At 30.2% G+C, this 18186-nt stretch overlaps 1 protein-coding gene across 3 annotated transcripts in view; it reads left to right on the top strand.

Moving 5' to 3' along the window:
• tanc1b (tetratricopeptide repeat, ankyrin repeat and coiled-coil containing 1b) overlaps positions 1 to 18186 on the top strand; it is a 229735-nt gene that overhangs the window by 56583 nt on the left and 154966 nt on the right. For all 3 annotated transcript variants that reach the window (XM_073845254.1, XM_073845253.1, XM_073845256.1), the window contains exon 2: positions 1355 to 1555. In XM_073845254.1, coding sequence (XP_073701355.1) covers positions 1355 to 1555 — 201 coding nt within the window. The remainder of the gene's footprint in view (positions 1 to 1354; positions 1556 to 18186) is intronic.

Genomic DNA, 18186 nt, shown 5'->3' with positions numbered 1-18186 from the left:
CAAAAGACATTTTAAAAACGTATAATGGCAAATACAAACATTTCTTACCTTCACACATCGAAGTTATGTCCTGACCCTATGGTCCTGACGATGAAAACTTGAAGCACGAGGAAATTTGCTTGTCTCAGTAGAACAACGGCTCATGAAGTGACGCAAGCAGCAATGTGATTGGCTGATATTTAACACATATTGTGTTGGACACACTGTGTTGGATATTTTCTTTTTTCTTTTTAGTTTTTAACACACATTTAACACAAAGTAACACAAAATGTGCTAAAATAGACATAACACAAACAATGTGTTAAAAATTAACACATCCTTTTTGAGAGTGTATAATGACCATGATGCTGATGAGGTCATGTGACCGAAATTGTACTACACTACTGTTGGTTATTGCATAACGTATATTTTTAACTATAGTACACTCTTAAAAATAAAGGTGCTTCACGATGCCATAGAAGAACCTTTTTTGTCTAAATGGTTTCATAAAGAACCTTTCTGTTTCACAAAAGGTTCTTTGTGGCGAAAGAAAGTTCTTCAGATTATGAAAAGGTAAGAAAGAGATGGTTCTTCAAAGAACCTTTGACTGAATGGTTCTTTGTGGAACCAAAAATGGTTCTTCTATGGCATCGCTTGGAGAACCTTTTAAAGCACCTTAATTTTTAAGTGTGTAAGCATTATTCAGTATACACTGCACAGTGTTCACTAAGTTTGTAGTAAGCTAGTATTCCATTCAAATAGTAAGTAGCAAATAGATGAGTTTTCCCAGAAGCCTGTAGTTTATTTCACCTAAAGTGGCACAAAACAATCTCAGCTTATCAGGTTTTATAGCAGTTCTTTAAACATTAAAAGCAAGCAAGATAATAATAAAAAACAGTAAGATGGAGAAAAGAGAGTCTTGAGGCGTAGTGTTTAATCAGTGCTGTGAATAGCGTGTAATGAAAATAGATCAGAGAGCTGTTGTTCAGTATTATTATTGAGCTCTGCTAATTAGTTTTCCTTCTCTTGATGGCGTTCAGAGTTTACAGTGACAGCGTCTGTGGATTTTGCCACATTTTTAATCTAAACTCAATCTCAGTGGCTCTATTTGTATTTTATAAGACGACTGAATCAATCTTGTGTTAGGAGAGTGTCAGTCGAATCATGTTAATGCCAAACGTGCCTGGCAGTTTCACTGGGGCTGTTAACTTGATTATTTCAGATGTTTATCGACCTGTTAACAGTGTTTTTCTGCTCTGTGAAGAATCACATTGCTGCAGCTGAGCAATATATTAGCTTTTTTTACTGTCAATATATGCAACAGCTAGTGCTAACAGGACCTTTGAAACAAGTTTTTGTTTTTTTGTGTGATCAGGAGAGCCGTACCTGCTCAGTTCCCAGCGTAGGTGTCCTGGCGGTGGGATGCAGGATCCTGCTAGTGTCCGTCCGTTCCTGCCCGCAGATGAAGGACTCAGACTCAGCCTGGCTAAAGGGGTCTCCATGTCCCTCCCGTCATCCCCTCTCCTGCCCCGACAGACGTATGTGATGGCGGCTCGCCCGTGCAAAAAGTCTCCAGGTGGGATATTTATCATTCTATCAGTTTATAAGCATGGAATTGTCTGGACATCAGCAGCTTTTTGGCTGAGCGATGGGTTGCAGTGGTTTAGCAACAGCTGTTGTTCTGTAATTCAGTTTGGTTATGCTAGTGGTGCTGAAATTACAAACTCGAACGGTGAGGTTTCTCACTCAGGTGAATCTCACAAGAACATGTCAAGGTTGCCTTAAAATGAAAAGAAAAAAAAATTGTGTTTGCATTTTAGGACCGTTTTAATTTTTGGTAATGCTTTACTTGAGAACTTTATATTTAATGCATTATATAATGTTTTTTATAATTATAACCCGAAGGTAAAATGCATAATATATGCAGATTCTGTGTTACATTTGGAATTGTTTGTTTGTTTTAATGAATTAAATTTTTTGTGTAACAATAAAAAGAAAAGCATTAAAATGTATTATAACTGTGGTTACACTTATTAATGAGATCATACAATGCATTATAAGGTGCATTACAAGACATAGTTCATTTATTTAAAAAAAAAAATATATATATATATATATATATATATATTATGTAAATAATATTATATAAAAAGGGCTTCGAGTGAAGTGTTACCAAATTATTTTCTTGTATTATGAAATTATTTCCTCCCAGTTTCTGATTACTACATCCAGACATTTTTTTAAAATTGAGGATTTTATTCAGTTTACATTACTACAATAGAATAATTTCAAAGAATTTTTGTTATTTTTATTTAACTCTGCATCCGTTAAATGCTGTACCATAAATAGATGTATTCAGACATATTTATTTTTTGATTTGATTTTTTTGTTTATATTTATTTTTGTTCATATTTATTTCAGTATTTTGTTATTTTATGTATTATTATATTATATTACATTATATTATATTATATTATGTTATGTTATATTATATTATGTTATGTTATGTTATGTTATGTTATGTTATGTTATGTTATGTTATGTTATGTTATATTATATTATATTATATTATTAGTGCTGGGCATCCAAAATAAAAGTTTTTGTGTACATAACATTTGTGTGTGTGTACTGTGTATATTTATTATGTGTATATATAAATACACACACATGCATGTATATATTTAAGAAAAATGTTATGTTTATATATTAAATATATTTATATATCATATAAATAATATGAATATAAATATATACATGTATATATTTTCAAAATATATACAGGATGTTTCTTTATATATACGTAATAAATATACACAGTACACACATATATATTATGTACACAAAAACTTTTTTTAATGTGATTAATCGCGAATAATTGCTTTCCAGCATTAATTACAAGACATAAGTAATTTGTTAAAAAAATGTTTTTATAATGTACTATATTAAAAAAGGCTTCAAGAAAAGTGTTACCTAATTATTTTCTTGCATTATGAAATTATTTTCTCCCTATGAAATTAATTTCTTCTATGAAATTAGTTTCAGATTACTGCATTGAGACATTTTACTTAGTAGTTTTTTTGTAATTAATAATGTTTTAAATTAATCTTATTCAGTTCTCATTACTGCAATAGATTAAATTTTTATTTTATTTTATGCATTTTGTTTTTTATTTTATTTTATTTTATTTTATTTTATTTTATTTTATTTTATTTTATTTTATTTTATTTTATTTTATTTTATTTTATTTTTTATTAGTGCTGGGCATCCAAAATAAAAGTTTTTGTGTACATAATACATGTGTGTGTACTGTGTATATTTATGATGTTTATATGTAAATACACGCACATTCATGTATATATTTAAGAAATATGGTATATTTTTTTATTATATATAGTTATATATAATATAAATTATATGAATATAAGTATAAACATACAAATGCATGTAAATATTTATATTATATTATATTATATTATATTATATTATATTATATTATATTATATTATATTATATTATATTATATTATATTATATTATCACAGTAATGAGAATGTATTTGTTTTTTTTAATTGGTGGGAAAATGTGCTTAATTTGTCACAAAAATAACAAACTTTCTGCATTTTTTGTTAATCCAGTTGTGTTCTTGTGTATTTGTTTAGCTTGAAGTGTCGGTTTATGTTTTTGTTTCGAAGGTAATTGTGTTTGTGGCATTGTTGATTGAGTTGTGTGTGTATACATGCAAACACAAGTGTGTGTGTGTGTGTGTGTGTGTATGTAAACACAGTCTGAGGTGTTTTCACACCATCTCTGTGTTAAGGACAAGGCCATGAGCAGCTGAGATCTTCAAAGGGTTTGCTGCTGGTCTCTGGACTTGTTTCAGCCTGAGCTTTGTTTTTGGAGGATTTAGCACAGAGGATTTATCCTTTCAGTGGTCACTTTGGCCTCTCGCTCACATCTGCTCCTCATGTGTGTTGATTCAGCAGCTCTCTTTGAAAAGGGGATCGATGCTTTGAAGGCACCGGAAGCAGGCGACGCGCTCGAATGAAGTTGCCCTTTGCACATTTCATTAGTCTGACAATTAAAGAAAGATAAACGTCCAAATGAGATCCCCCTGGAGTACCGGATCCTCAGGGAGGGATTTACTACAAATGTCGGAAACATGTGAGATTAAGGGTTTGTTTTGACCTCCACAAATCTCTTTACCATTTGGGCTCAGTAAGGTTTTTTGCAAAAAATGTATACTTTAAAGTGTCACAACACCCCCCTGTTTCAGAGGTGCATTTTCACACCTCTGGTTTAAAAAAACTTTCTGAAAAGGGGCGTTGTTCACTGGGGATAAGGGGTGGGGTACAGTGTGGAGACAAGGCGGAGACCGCATTAAAGTGCGAGTGACAATAAGTGAATAAATTCTGCTAATTTGCACACTGACAATGTAAACGCATGCCGAGAGCAGCAGCTACAGCGGTTCTGAGAGCAGTGTGGAAGTGGAGGACTTCTACCCACCAGAATCCCCACACTTAGATCCAAGTGATGACAGTGCAGGTCCACTGCCTTATCCGTTTGAACCTTTGGACCCTCACGTGCATACACAAGAACGCAAAGACGAACCAGATGAAGCGCCGATAGAAGTGTCACACTTATAGCGTTTTATATTTTTATAATAGTAAATTAACAATTCTAAGTTTATCTTGTATATGAACGCTACAGATGTTGACAATTTTTGTTTCGCAGACACTCTTTATCTAGTTTGAAATTGATGTAATACATGTTCATCATGTTCTTTCTAATAATAGGTGTTCGTGTTCGGAGTCAGAAATGAGCAGCACAGTAATTACTGACACCGGCTATTTAAATAAAAGAACGCAAAAAATGGCGCGGTGTTTATAAATAGGCCTAATTTATATCAAAATTATTTCTTAATATATATGTGACCCTGGACCACAAAACCAGTCTTAAGTCGCTGGGGTATATTTGTAGTAATAGCCAAAAATACATTGTATGGGTCAAAATTATTGATTTTTCTTTTATGCCAAAAATCATTAGGAAATTAAGTAAAGATTTTACAGATTTTAAAATTTAACCTTATGACTGGTTTTGAGGTCCAGGGTCACACATATATATATATATAATATACATTATATATAACGTTGTGTATATAGGCCTATATATAAAATACATATGTATATTATTTCGAAACAAAATAAATGAGACTCAAACATTATTAACAAACGCGCGTGTTTATTTGAGCACTTCCGACAGTGAACAAGCAGCCGGTAAACTATTCAAATATTAAATAATATTTTTTTAAAAAATATTTTTAAATAAGAAAGTAGCCTAAATAAGAATGTTAAATAGGCATTTAAACAAACATTTGTTGCAAAAACTACTAAAACCTTGCCCGGACCTTTTCTGACAGCTCATCAGAATTACTGGCCCGAATCCGACTGGAACTTTTTATCTTCCCCATTACACAACTGCTGTTTTAATAGCAAAGAGATTTACATTTATTTTAGTTTTTTTTAGTTTATAAAGTTAATTTAGAAATATATTTGGAACACTTTTTTATGTTAAATTCAAGTTTTTGTTTTTTAAAGTAACGACCAAGCGGCCAGCGACAGACAGATCAATTTATCAAGTCATCACGATTTAAATTTAGATCCACAGATGTAAAAAAACTTAAAGCATATCACAATATTAGTTTAATCGTTTAACCTAGATAAATGTGTGCTATTGGGCACATATCCAATCGTTTGTGCGGAGAGTGAAAGCTGGAGCGCACTTTGCAGAACATGAAGGCGCTGGTGCGATGTGAAACTTCATTTTTGCTCATAAAGGTAAGAGTAATATATCATCCGGAACTGTAAAGACAGTTAAAAATAATTAAAATTGAAAACAAAACTCTTTCATTAGCTATAAGCCTAATCCATAAAGATGCATTTAGGCATTAAAGGAGCGTCCAATGAGCAGATGGCCAGTCAGGATCATCAACTTTGTCTATGCGACAAATACTAGTTTATTAAAAAATAATTTGAATATCTTCTTACTTTTCCACCCCGACACATTCATGGTTATTTTTGCTGGGGCTTTGCGGCCAGCTTTAGCCTATTTTTACGAGTCCCCAATTCCAAAAACTGTCCGGTATGAAATGTTCCTTACAGACAAATTTACAGCAATGCGCCTCCAAACTTTAGCTCTGGTCGCATCGCGGGGAAACGAAAACAACTCTTTTGTTTTGTTACAAGAAAGGCACAAACACGAACCATGTCTCAGAAACAGCAAGCCAGCCAACGTAAACAAGTGACACAAGTGCTACTTTCCAATGCATAAATACTGCGATGGCTCATGCAAAGCACGGTGCAGAGATTGGATTAGACGAGTCCTTTGTCATGTATAATGTTACACTGCTCATTAATAATGCTTAGAAGGGGCCGTCAAGCCGATGACGTAGATAGGTACTGTACAAGCCATGCAGCCAATGAGCGCTAAAAAAAAAATGCATCTGTGTCAAGGGCTCAAATGTAACTTTTAAAACCGGATGCACGAAATGGTCACAAAAAGCGCAAAAATGACCAATTTCCACTTAGCAAAATTTTTAGTGACATATATTACTGTTTTACGCAATGTACAACATATATATATCTGTAAACAACTCAAAGAAAGTGTTTTAGGGTTTTGTGACCCTTTCATTCAGCAAGGATGCATTAAATTGTCCAAAAGTGACTGTAAAAATGTGTATAATGTTACAAATAAATGTTTCAAAAATCAAGTTTTCACAAAAATATAAAGCAGCACAACTGTTTTCAACATTGATAATCAGAAATGTTTCTTGAACAGCAAATCAGCATATTACAATTATTTCTGAAGAATCATGTGACACTATTAAAAACTATTAAAAATAGTGGAAAAACTACGATTTTTAAACATTCATTTGACTCGGCATGAGAGAAAAAAAAGAATTTTCCTTCTAGACCTTACGGTTAAAAAGTTATTAACTTAAACATGAGTGATGGCACAAGTGGTGGCACTAGAGAGTTTGAGTTAGAGTCTCCAAACTTGCTATGGTTAATGTTGAGAATGTCTAGCCTGGCGAGCCAGACCCACATAAATGTAGGGTCTGGGCACTCTCCATAGACAGGGCTCAACCGGAGGGGTGGGATAAACGGTTGTCTTTCAAACTCCTCTCCACGCAATAGGATAGCGCTACAACCAATCAGAGACTTAGTCTGTCAGGTGACGTAGTCAAAGCGACGGAGATTTTTAACGAAAATCAGTGCACTGTGCAGTCTGTCAGCCAAATAATAGACATAGATGGGCACTAAACCTTTAAAAGTAAACAAAAACATGCACAGACAAATCCAAATTACACCCTGCTCTGATGTAGTATACGCAAACACCGGAAGGGGAAATCGGTGAAAAAGTCCAGGATGAGTTTGCGTAAGCAAACGTAATCTTTTAGCTTTAAATGGGTTTGAACAACCAGGATAAGCGCAAGTAATTACCATTTTGAATAGCCGCTATATCCACAATCTCTGTGCACTGTGTGAACAATGAGTGTCGTATACACGCCACAGATCGCTTCCGGTGTTTGCGTATTCTACACCACAGCGCGTTCACATGTAACGAGCTCCTGCTCAGGACAGATGGACGTGGCTGTGTATCCAAAGTAAAAAATTATATAAATACTGTTCAGTTTTCCACGCGTAATTCACAGAACCAGGAATTCATGTCTGACGGAACTTATGGTCGCAGGTCAGGCGTCATCATGTTAAGCCCGCCCACCGACTCGTGATTGGCCCGGTACATCTTGGATTTTTCGGAATTTTAAGTGAATTGAGAGTAACTAGACTGACCTTGGAAGCAAATGTAATAATAATAAGAACGCCAACGGATACAAGAGAAATCTAAAAATCTTACTGACCCCTAACTTTTGAAAGTAGTGTGTATTCACCAATATAACAATATATATCCATAAACAGTGATATTCATCTATGTATATTTTTACAAAATATATATTTTTAAATTTGTAATTTTAAATGTAACCCCATAATATTCCTTCAATATTAGTCTTGTATGACTTATACTGTATGTCCTATTACGATGTCAATTGTTTATCTGTTTAAGCAAATGATTTTCTAGGAAAATCCTCCCTGGGAGGAAATTAAAAATAACCAAAATGAAATTCAGATGGACTTGATACTCACTTGATACTCAGAAACCCTAGTTTAGATTTGTAGAAGTAATAACAGGGATAATGCGCATGTTATTGTCTTAAACTCTGGATGATAATGACCGAATGGACCTTATTCGGCTATCCCAATGGGAATCTTTGGGAATGACTGTTGTTATTAGGAGAATCAAAGGCTGGCTGATGAGTTTCATGTGGACAGTGTGTAGTCATTGCTGACCAATGGAAAATAAAACATGAGTTCATTTCAATAAGCACACTTGTATGTAGTTAACTATTCTAGACAAACTGTTTTGTTTAAAGCTGCCACATATGGTGAGAAAGGTGGAGGCGGTCTGTGTGTGTGTGTGTGTGTTTGTGTGTGTTTATGGGAGAGGATGTTTAGATCTTCACGAGGAGGTGTTGAACAGCAGGACGGGGGCAGGAATCTCACCTCATTCTTTTTTTATTACTATTTTTCTCTTGTAAAAATACTAGTAGTGTGATATAAACTCTGAAATAACAGATATGGAAATGAAATAGTGGCACAAATTAAATCTGTCCTATGTTTGAGCTGCTTCTTTGTCTAGATTCCAGATCTGCTCGCTTTGGACAGTCATTAACCAACTTCATCAGGTGCATCATGGGATGCTTTTAAATGCTAGTGAAGGAGAAACATGTTTGATGAGCAGATTTAAGCAATAAAACTATTGTTCATTTTTATTAATATTTTATTTTATTGATAAAATGAACTGACAAACCCACTGTACTGGTTTGATTTCATTACAGACAGATTTGCCTGCTAAAATGGCTGTGGTTGCAGAAAAAAAAGTCAGACTGAATCTCTTGAGATATTCAAGTTTTTTTTTTAAATGATTTTTAGATTAGGGCCCTATGAAATTTGAATTTTGCTGATATTTTCCCCACTGTTTTAATAGGTAAAAAAAACTAAATGTTTTTTTTAAAAAAGCTTAAGAAATACTAAAAGAAATATTAAATTAATTAATAAAATAAAATTAATTAATTTTAAAAATTTATTTTATTTAAACATTATAATAATAATACTATTTCAGAAACACTGTGTGGTGTATTTACAATTTTCTGGTAAAAAAAAATTCTGGTAAATATTTTAGATTTCATTTTTATGGTTTCATTCATTTTACTAATAAAAAGCATCTCTAATTAATTAAAAAATTAAGTAAATATTCCATAAAAACAATGTTTCAATAATTTTATTAGTAGTAGTAATACTATCATTATACACTAAGCAATATATTCCTGTCACAATTTCTTCAAGTTAAACTGAACTTTTATTTTGACAGTTGCTTTGAAGACCTTTAAGGTTTAGTTTTTTTATATATGACGATAGTTTTTTCTCAAAAGAAAAGAATATTTATTTTGTTTATATGATCAAATACTCTGAAAACACTGCAAGCGTTATGCATGCTTCAGTATGTGTTTAGTTAGTAAACTAGTTAGTATTTTTGCTGCGTATTATTCACAGACAGTAGTCCATATTGCATTTTTATTTAAGTGTACTGATCTATTTTTGATTTATTTGATTTATTCTTTCAAAATTTGGCAAATACCATTAAATTCCATTTTTATAACTAGTTCACCATTCTATAACATGTTCACCAGACCTCCACTTTTCATGAATGCTGATTTATTGTCTGCTCCAAAACATTACTTCAAACAAGCTGTACAAGCCTTTCATATCTCCATACATGGATCTCAGTCAGAATAGTGTTGATAGTTGAAAGCATATTTTCCGGTGCTGTGAAAAACACTGCACAGAAACCGCAGCCCAATCCAACACTCAACCTTGATTATCTTGTACGCACTGGGAGGTGCAGTGATACGAGTTTAGCCAAACTTAAAGCGTAAACGCTTCCAAATAGACTCTCTTTTTTTTCCAGAGTCTCACTCAGAGCTTCAGTCCTGCAGCTCATTTCCTCACAGCTGAAGTAATAATGTTGGACTGTGGCGGCCCCCTTTTAAGCTAAACCGCTGTTTCCCCAAAGCGGCGGGTTATTGATCCTATTAAAGCCATCTCACATGAGGCTGCCACATATTATGTGCTGCTTTCATCAGGAGAAAGCGACATGTGTTTCACCTCATCCTCTTTGCCTCCTTACTGACCTCTGCTGGAGCGTTTGTGCCATTACTTCCAACACCGAACCTTTCAAGGTCGAAGGTCAGGAATACTTTTTCCTTCTGGTTCGACCCTAGTTCGTTTGAAGAAAAGCAAGGCTTTCCAGTGATATAGTGTGTTGGAGGTGGATGGTGTTAGCAGATGTTGAGAAGGTCTTCTGAGAGATGCAAGATGGAGTATCTTTCAGGATCTTTTTTTTTTATGCCCCAAGATGCACTTTTCTTTTATGGCTTACGTTAACAAAACATGTTTGGCTGTTACCACAGACAGATCTGATTCAAAATTTTCAAGATTTGTTTCTGTGTTTTTATATGAATGTGTGTGACAGAAATGTAGTAATCGCTGCCCAAAGCTGTAATTGAGAGCACCAAGTTCCCTCCGGCGCTTCGGCATTCACACTTAAACCATCTGTGTAGCTGTTAGTCCGCTTAACATGTCTTACATGCGTTCTGTTATCATGCATACTTTGAGACAGATCCAGAAATGCATTACCATCTGGCCAATTACTAAAACAGACGTACATTATAGAGATGTATTATGTTCTTGCACATATTATATTTTATGTTTATTTTATTGTATTTTCCCCTGGTTTCACAGACAAGGCTTAAGCATAGTCCCAGACTAAAATGTAAGTCTGAGCTTACAAGTTTCAATTGAATGAAACTCGCACTGATTGACCTTAAAACATGTCAATGTATTTGTTTTGTCTCAGGACACCAGTAATCTTTTTTTTTTTTTTCTATAAAAATGACTTGAATGTCCTAATTGAACTATGGCCTAATCCTGTTTTAATGTTAGATATATTTTATTATATTTGATCATATTTGATTAATTTTTTGGCTTGTATTTTTATATTTTTAATTTTTTAATATTATTTAGATTATTATAAAATATGATTTAGTTTATTCTATTTATATATTTTATATGTATTTGTATTTATATACATATTTATTTTTTGTTTCTGATTTTTTTAACAATTGTATATTATTTTATTTATTTTTTTAATAATACTTTGTTTTAATATTATATATAATTATATTTGATAATATTTAATTTTTTGTATTCTTGTTTTATATTTATTTAATATTATTTAGTTTAATATAAATATAATATATTTATTTTGTTTTGTTCTATTGATATATTTTATTTACATATTTATATTTTGTTTCAGATTTTTAAAAAATTGTATATTTTATATTTATTTTTTTATAATATTTTATGTTTTAATACTAAATATAATTTATTATATTTGATAATATTTGATTTTTTTGTATTATATTTTATATGTATGTAATATTATTTAGTTTAATATAAATATGATATATATATATTTTGTTTTATTCAATTGATGTATTTTATATATTTCTATTTATATACATATTTATATTTTGTTTCTGATTATTTAAATTGTATTTTATTTTATATTTTGTTTTAATATGATATATAATTTATTATATTTGATAATATTTGATTTTTGTATTCTTTTATTTTAAATTTATGTAATATTATTTAGTTTAATATAAAATATATTTATTTTGTTTTATTCTATTGATATATTTTATTTATATTTAAATACATATTTATATTTTGTTTCAGATTTAGTAAAAAATTGTATGTAATTTTATATTTATTTTATAATATTGTGTTTTAATATTATATATAATTATTATATTTGATAATATTAGATTTTTTTTGTATTCTTGTTTTATATTTATATAATATTATTTGGTTTTAATACAAAATATAATATATTTAATTTGTTTTATTCTATTGATGTATTTTATATATTTATATTTAAATACATATTTATATTTTGTTTCTGATTTTTTAAAAATGTTATATTTTTATATTTATTTTTTAAATAATATTTTATGTTTTAATATTATATATAATTTATTATATTTGAAAATATTTGATTTGTTTGCATTTTTATATTTTATATGTATTTAATATTATTTTCTTTAATATCAATATAATATATTTATTTTGTTTTATTCTATTGATGTATTATATATATTTATATACATATTTATATTTTGTTTCTTTTTGTGTGTGTATATATATATTTTTTTGTTATGTTTTTTTGTTTCAGATTTTTTTCATTGTATATTATTTTATAATATTTTATATATATATTTTTTATAAAATATCTATTTTTTATTATTAGATATCATTCGTTTTTTTTTTACAAATGTCTTTTCTAAATATCCTATGTATTTCATTGGATAAAAAAATATTTATAAATGTATTAATTACGGCAGTAATATTAACATATTTTATTAAAATATCACAATAAAACTTAGTTTGAGTGGAGATACATTTTGTTATAAATAAAAAAAAAAATCTGGCTATTTATTCTGAAATATTCCATATTATTACCCATTCTTGTTTGTTTGTTTTTGTAAAAGCCATTTAACTAATTAACTAATAAAAAAAAACTGTTCCTGTATGACTTCATGCTACAGGAAGTGACGTCAGTGACATTTAGAGGTAAAACTGCTGCACAAACTTAATTTAGTATTAGCGGTGGATTTAATCATGGTTTGTGTCATGCATCCTTTTCAACAATATCAACTTTTCAGAAACTGGTTAAAAATCTGAGAATAATCTTCATGTTTGAATGTCTGAGTTTGATAAGAACATGATTTAATGTCTTTTATACCCTTTTATAGAAAGACCACCTTAAAATTGCAGCACAAGCTGATTCATTTTTGAACATTTCAGAGTTCAGAAGGTTCTCCAGAGCCAGAATGATCCGACTCATTGCATGTTGGATTGGAGCTCGCATTGGCATTGGTGGCGTTGGTGTGGCATTGACCTGCCAACGCAATAAAACGGCCTCAGAGCAGATCTGGATGACAGCTTCCTCTGTTCAGTATTTCACTTCACAAAAGTGAACTTCCATCTCTGGACGTCACTTCAGTCTGAATACGTGATTCACAGACGGCTGATAATTCAGAGTAAAGAGGAGTATTGTCACGCCGCTCTCTTTCTTCTATGGCTTTTGTTGTCCATACAGTGGATCTTGTGTCTGGGGAGAAAGACTCAAATGTGAGCGTGTCATGAGGTCTGTGACTTTACTCCATGTCTTTAAAGTTTGTCGGATCTACCAATGTGTAGAGCACAAAAAGTGCTTCAGTTTCAGATGAAAAAAAAAAATCGTTAATTTTGATCATAGAGCTTTTTAAAAAAAAATGTTGTAAATGAAGTTTTTAATGTATTTATAATGTAATATATAATAAATGGGTCAAAGACGTTAAGATGTCCACGCCAAAAGAAATTTACAAAAGTGATTTTATGTCCATCGATGCACATTAAATGTAAGTAAAATGTCTACTTTTAAGGTTTCGAACAAGTTTTTGGAGAATAAAATGTCAAAATTTGGTTGTCATTCAGTGTTGTCATTCAATTCATATTTATGTCAAAATTCAGACAACATGCTTATTCTCACTTGTACATATTTAAATATATATAAGAATAAGGAAGCATGTTACATTTTATTGTGTTTTAAATGAGTAAAAGAATTGACAACCTATCCTAGTGGCAAATTAAAAAAAAGTAGAATTACAACTAATTAGTATTTGGGGTGAAAGTAATTAGGCTTTTAATATGTCATAAATTGATTTTTGTTGTAAATACACTGAATGACATTTAAGTGGGTGTCTTCTGTAAATTAGGGAAAAATGTATGATACTGATTTTTTGCTCAGAAAAACAAAAATGCAATTAAATTAAACAGACTTTGATTTTTTTTTTTGGAAAAACAACAACAATTTATTATAGTTGTTCTTTTTATGCTTAAACCCTTTTATGTCTTTGACCCAAATATAGTAAAATTTGTATCTAAAAATATTTTTTTCAATAAGCCCATTTTAATGCATTGTAAAAGGTAAAAATCCCTTTTATTTTATTTTTTAAATAAAATATAAATTTATTAAAAATTGAACTTTATTTATATATTTTAGTTCATGTATACAAAAATAAAATTTTATAAGTACAATTAATATACAAAAAGACATCTAAATGTTTTTTGTATATTAATATTTTGCTTTTAATGTTGTATATACATTTGTATATTATATTTTATTTGTTGTATATTTATTTTTTTAATTTATTGATATAGGTATTATTTTTTTTTATTGTTTTTATTTAAGGAAGTCTCTTCTGCTCACCAACCCTGCATTTATTTGATCCAAAGTACAGCAAAACAGTAAAATTTAGAAATGTTTTTACTATTTAAAATAACTGCTTTCTGTTTTAATATATTTTAAAATGTAATTTATTCCTGTGATTTGAAAACTTATTTTTTGCATGATTACTCAAGTCACATGATCCTTCAGAAATCATTCTAATATTCTGATTTGCTGCTCAAAAAACATTTATTATTTTTATGTTGAAAACAGCTCAGTAGAATGTGTTCCGGTTTCCTTGATGAATAGAAAGTTCAGAAGAACAGCATTTATCTGAAATATCAGATAAATCTTTTGTAACATTATAAATGTCTTTATCATCACTTTTGATCAATTTAAAGCATTTTATTTCAGATAAATGCTGATCTTTAGATGTTTCTATTCATCAAAGAGTCCTGAACAAAATGTACTGAACTGTTTTTAATATTTATAATAATAATATAAAATGTTTCTTGAGCAGCAAATCAGCATATTAGAATGATTCCTGAAGGATCATGTGACACTGAAGACTGGGGTAATGATGCTGAAAATTCAGATTTGATCACAGAAATGAATTACATTTAAAAAAATATTCAAATAGTAAACATATTTCAGAATGTTACTGTTCGAAAACTTTTGACTCATAGTATGTTTGTTTGTGTGTGTGTGTGTGTGTGTGTGTGTGTGTGTGTGTGTGTGTGTGTGTGTGTGTGTGTGTGTGTGTGTGTGTATATATATATATATATATATATATATATATATATATATATATATATATATATATATATATATATATATATTCTTTGACATCATTGAAATGCATTATGATATTGCCTCCCTGATTGGATGTGGGCAGCAGAAGGTATCTTAGAAAGCAGTATCATTATCACTGTGATCAGTGATTTGTTGTTTATCTCCCCTCTCTCTCTCTCTCTCTCTTGTTCTTCCTCTCATTTATATTCTTTGGCTCTTTATTTGCATGCATCTCAGATGTGCTGTTGGACCTCAGACTGAGTTAATACCTGTTTGTGCTCTCCAGCAGGGAGATGAGACTCATGCATTTTAATCGCATGTGTGTGTGTGTGGATTTATTCTCTCTCCCCTGAAGCCAAAACCTACAAGAATTATGTGAAAGGAAATACATTCAATGAAAGCGTGTGCTGTTCATATATATTTGATCTTGACTAGGGATTTTAAAATGCCTAAATTTCATTAGTTAACAGAAGTTGCATTTTAAATTAATTAGCAAACATAAATGTGACCCTGGACCACAAAACCAATGTTAAGTAGCATGGGTATATTTGTAGCAATAGCCAGATGTACATTGTATGGATCAAAATGATTGATCTTTCTTTTATGCCAAAATCATTAGGATATTAAGTATGTAAGATCATGTTCCATGCAGATATTTTGTAATTTTTCTACTGTAAATATATCAAAACTTAATTTTTAATTAGTAATATGCATTGCTAAGAACTTCAGTTGGACAACTTTAAAGGCTGTTTTCTCTATATTTTGCACTGCATTGCAATATTTTTTTTTTGCACCCTCAGATTTTCAAATAGTTGTATCTCGCCAAGTATTGTCCTATCCCAACAAACCACACATCAATTGAAAGCTTATTTATTCATTTAAAAAACTTTGACCCTTATGACTGGTTTTGTGTCCAGGGTCACAGGGGATTGCCATCACTAGTTTGTGGAAAAACTGTCTAGAGAACATAAAAGTTGCACAGAAGCTTTGCCACTGACAAAAGTGTAAAAAGGGTTGTTTTATTTACATTCATATGAATTACAAACAGAAATGGACTTCTGTGTCATATGTGCTTTCAACATGCGTTTGCATTTCACTGCAGGTGTCCATAGATGGCAGTGTAAATCACTATGAGTGTGTGTGCGTGCTGCGATGTGGACACACTCACACATTAATCACTGTGTGTGTCCGTAGAGATGCATTAAAGGCTACACAGGAAGTACAGCTTTCCCTAACATTTTTCCAAATATTATATTCAAATATGAAGTTATATTAATAGTAAAAATCAATCTTTAAAACTTTAGTATGTAAGAATAGTATGTAAAAGTAACATAATTCACTTTTCTATGCTAATACAATCCCAAAATGAATGTATTTATGTATGCATGCATGAATGAATTTGTTAGTTAATTTATTTTCATCTAATTATTTATTTTGATTGATTGATTGATTTTATAAAAAGTGTGCAGAAGCAACTTTTTTAGTGCATGCATGTGAAAGTTTGCAGGTACTATTTTAGGGCTGCTTTTTGTCCATAACTACATTTTTGTTTCAATTTTGAATTAGATATTATATTTTCTTTTAGTCTTATATTTTCTTTTAGTTAGTTTTAGTAATTTTATTGTTTGTGTTGTATTGTTTATTTATTTATTTTTAAATGTGCTGATGTAGTTTTTGACAATTTAGATATTTAATTACTAGCTGAATTTTATTATTTTATAAAATGTAAAAATTTTATTTTAATTGTTGTATTTATTTATTTATTTTTCAATGTAATTATGTAGTTTTTATCAAATGTTAGTTAATTTAATTTATTTTAGTACTTCAAAGAAAAATGACGAATATTTTTTTTGGCATCTAGCTGAATTAAAATGTGTTTACATTTTTTATTTTATTATTTTAGTTAACTTAGTAATTTCATTGTTATTATTTAATTTATGTTGTATTTATTTACTTTTCAATGTGCTTACTGTATGTAGTTTTTTTTTTTTTTCAAATCAATTTTTGTTTATTTAATTTGAGTTATTTTAGTACTTTAAATAAAAAATGTTTCCTTAAATTTTTATTTTATTTTATTTTACTTCAGTTAATTTTAGTAATTATATTGATTTTATTTTATTTCATTCCATTGTATTATATTTAATTTTTTACTTTTCGTATTTAATTGTATTTCAGTTGATTTTTAATTTACTTCAGTTAATTGATTTTATGGTTTTAGTTTTAATTTTGTTTAATGAAAACAAGCCTGCTGAGAAGACAAACTTCTCCATTTGCTCATCCAGAAGACTTTACAATAAGGTGTCATTTGTTAACATTAGTTATTGTCTTAACTAACATGAACAAACAATGAACAATGCATTACACGTATTACTATTTATTAAACTTTGTTAATGCTACTTAATAAAAATACAGTCATTCATTGTTGGTTCATGTTCGTTCACAGTGCATTAAGTAATGTTAAAAAACACAAATTTTGATTTTAATAATGCATTAGTAAATGCTGAAATTGAAGATTAATAAATGCTTTGTTCATTCTCAGTTCATGTTAACTACAGTAGTTAACTAATGAAACCTTATTGTAAAGTGTTACCAGGATTTGTATGGATTGAATGTTGAAAAATGAATGTTGCATTTAGGATTTGTGTCATGCAAGTAATTGCATTTAAATAAAATATTATAAAGCCAGTTGTTCTCATTGCATCATAACAATCACAATAAGAACAGCAGTGTGCATGCAGAAAGTAAACAGCGTCAGTTATGATTTCACGTCAACTTTAACACCTTCGCTTGAATCATCACTTCACCAGTTGAAGACATCCAACTCTGATTTATGTCTGTCTTTACGCACGTCGCCTGTTCATTTGTCATCTCTGAGCGCTGTGTTTGCTTCCTGGAGGTCAAAGTCATGCAGGTGCCGAGCGGAGATGAATCTCTATAACGCCGCTGAAGCCTGATGGATGTTTGGGCT

This window comes from Garra rufa, chromosome 8 (assembly GCF_049309525.1).
Source record: "Garra rufa chromosome 8, GarRuf1.0, whole genome shotgun sequence".
NCBI lineage: Eukaryota > Metazoa > Chordata > Actinopteri > Cypriniformes > Cyprinidae > Garra > Garra rufa.
The sequence above is the reverse complement of the archived record's forward strand: the minus strand, read 5'-3'. Positions and strand labels throughout refer to the sequence as shown.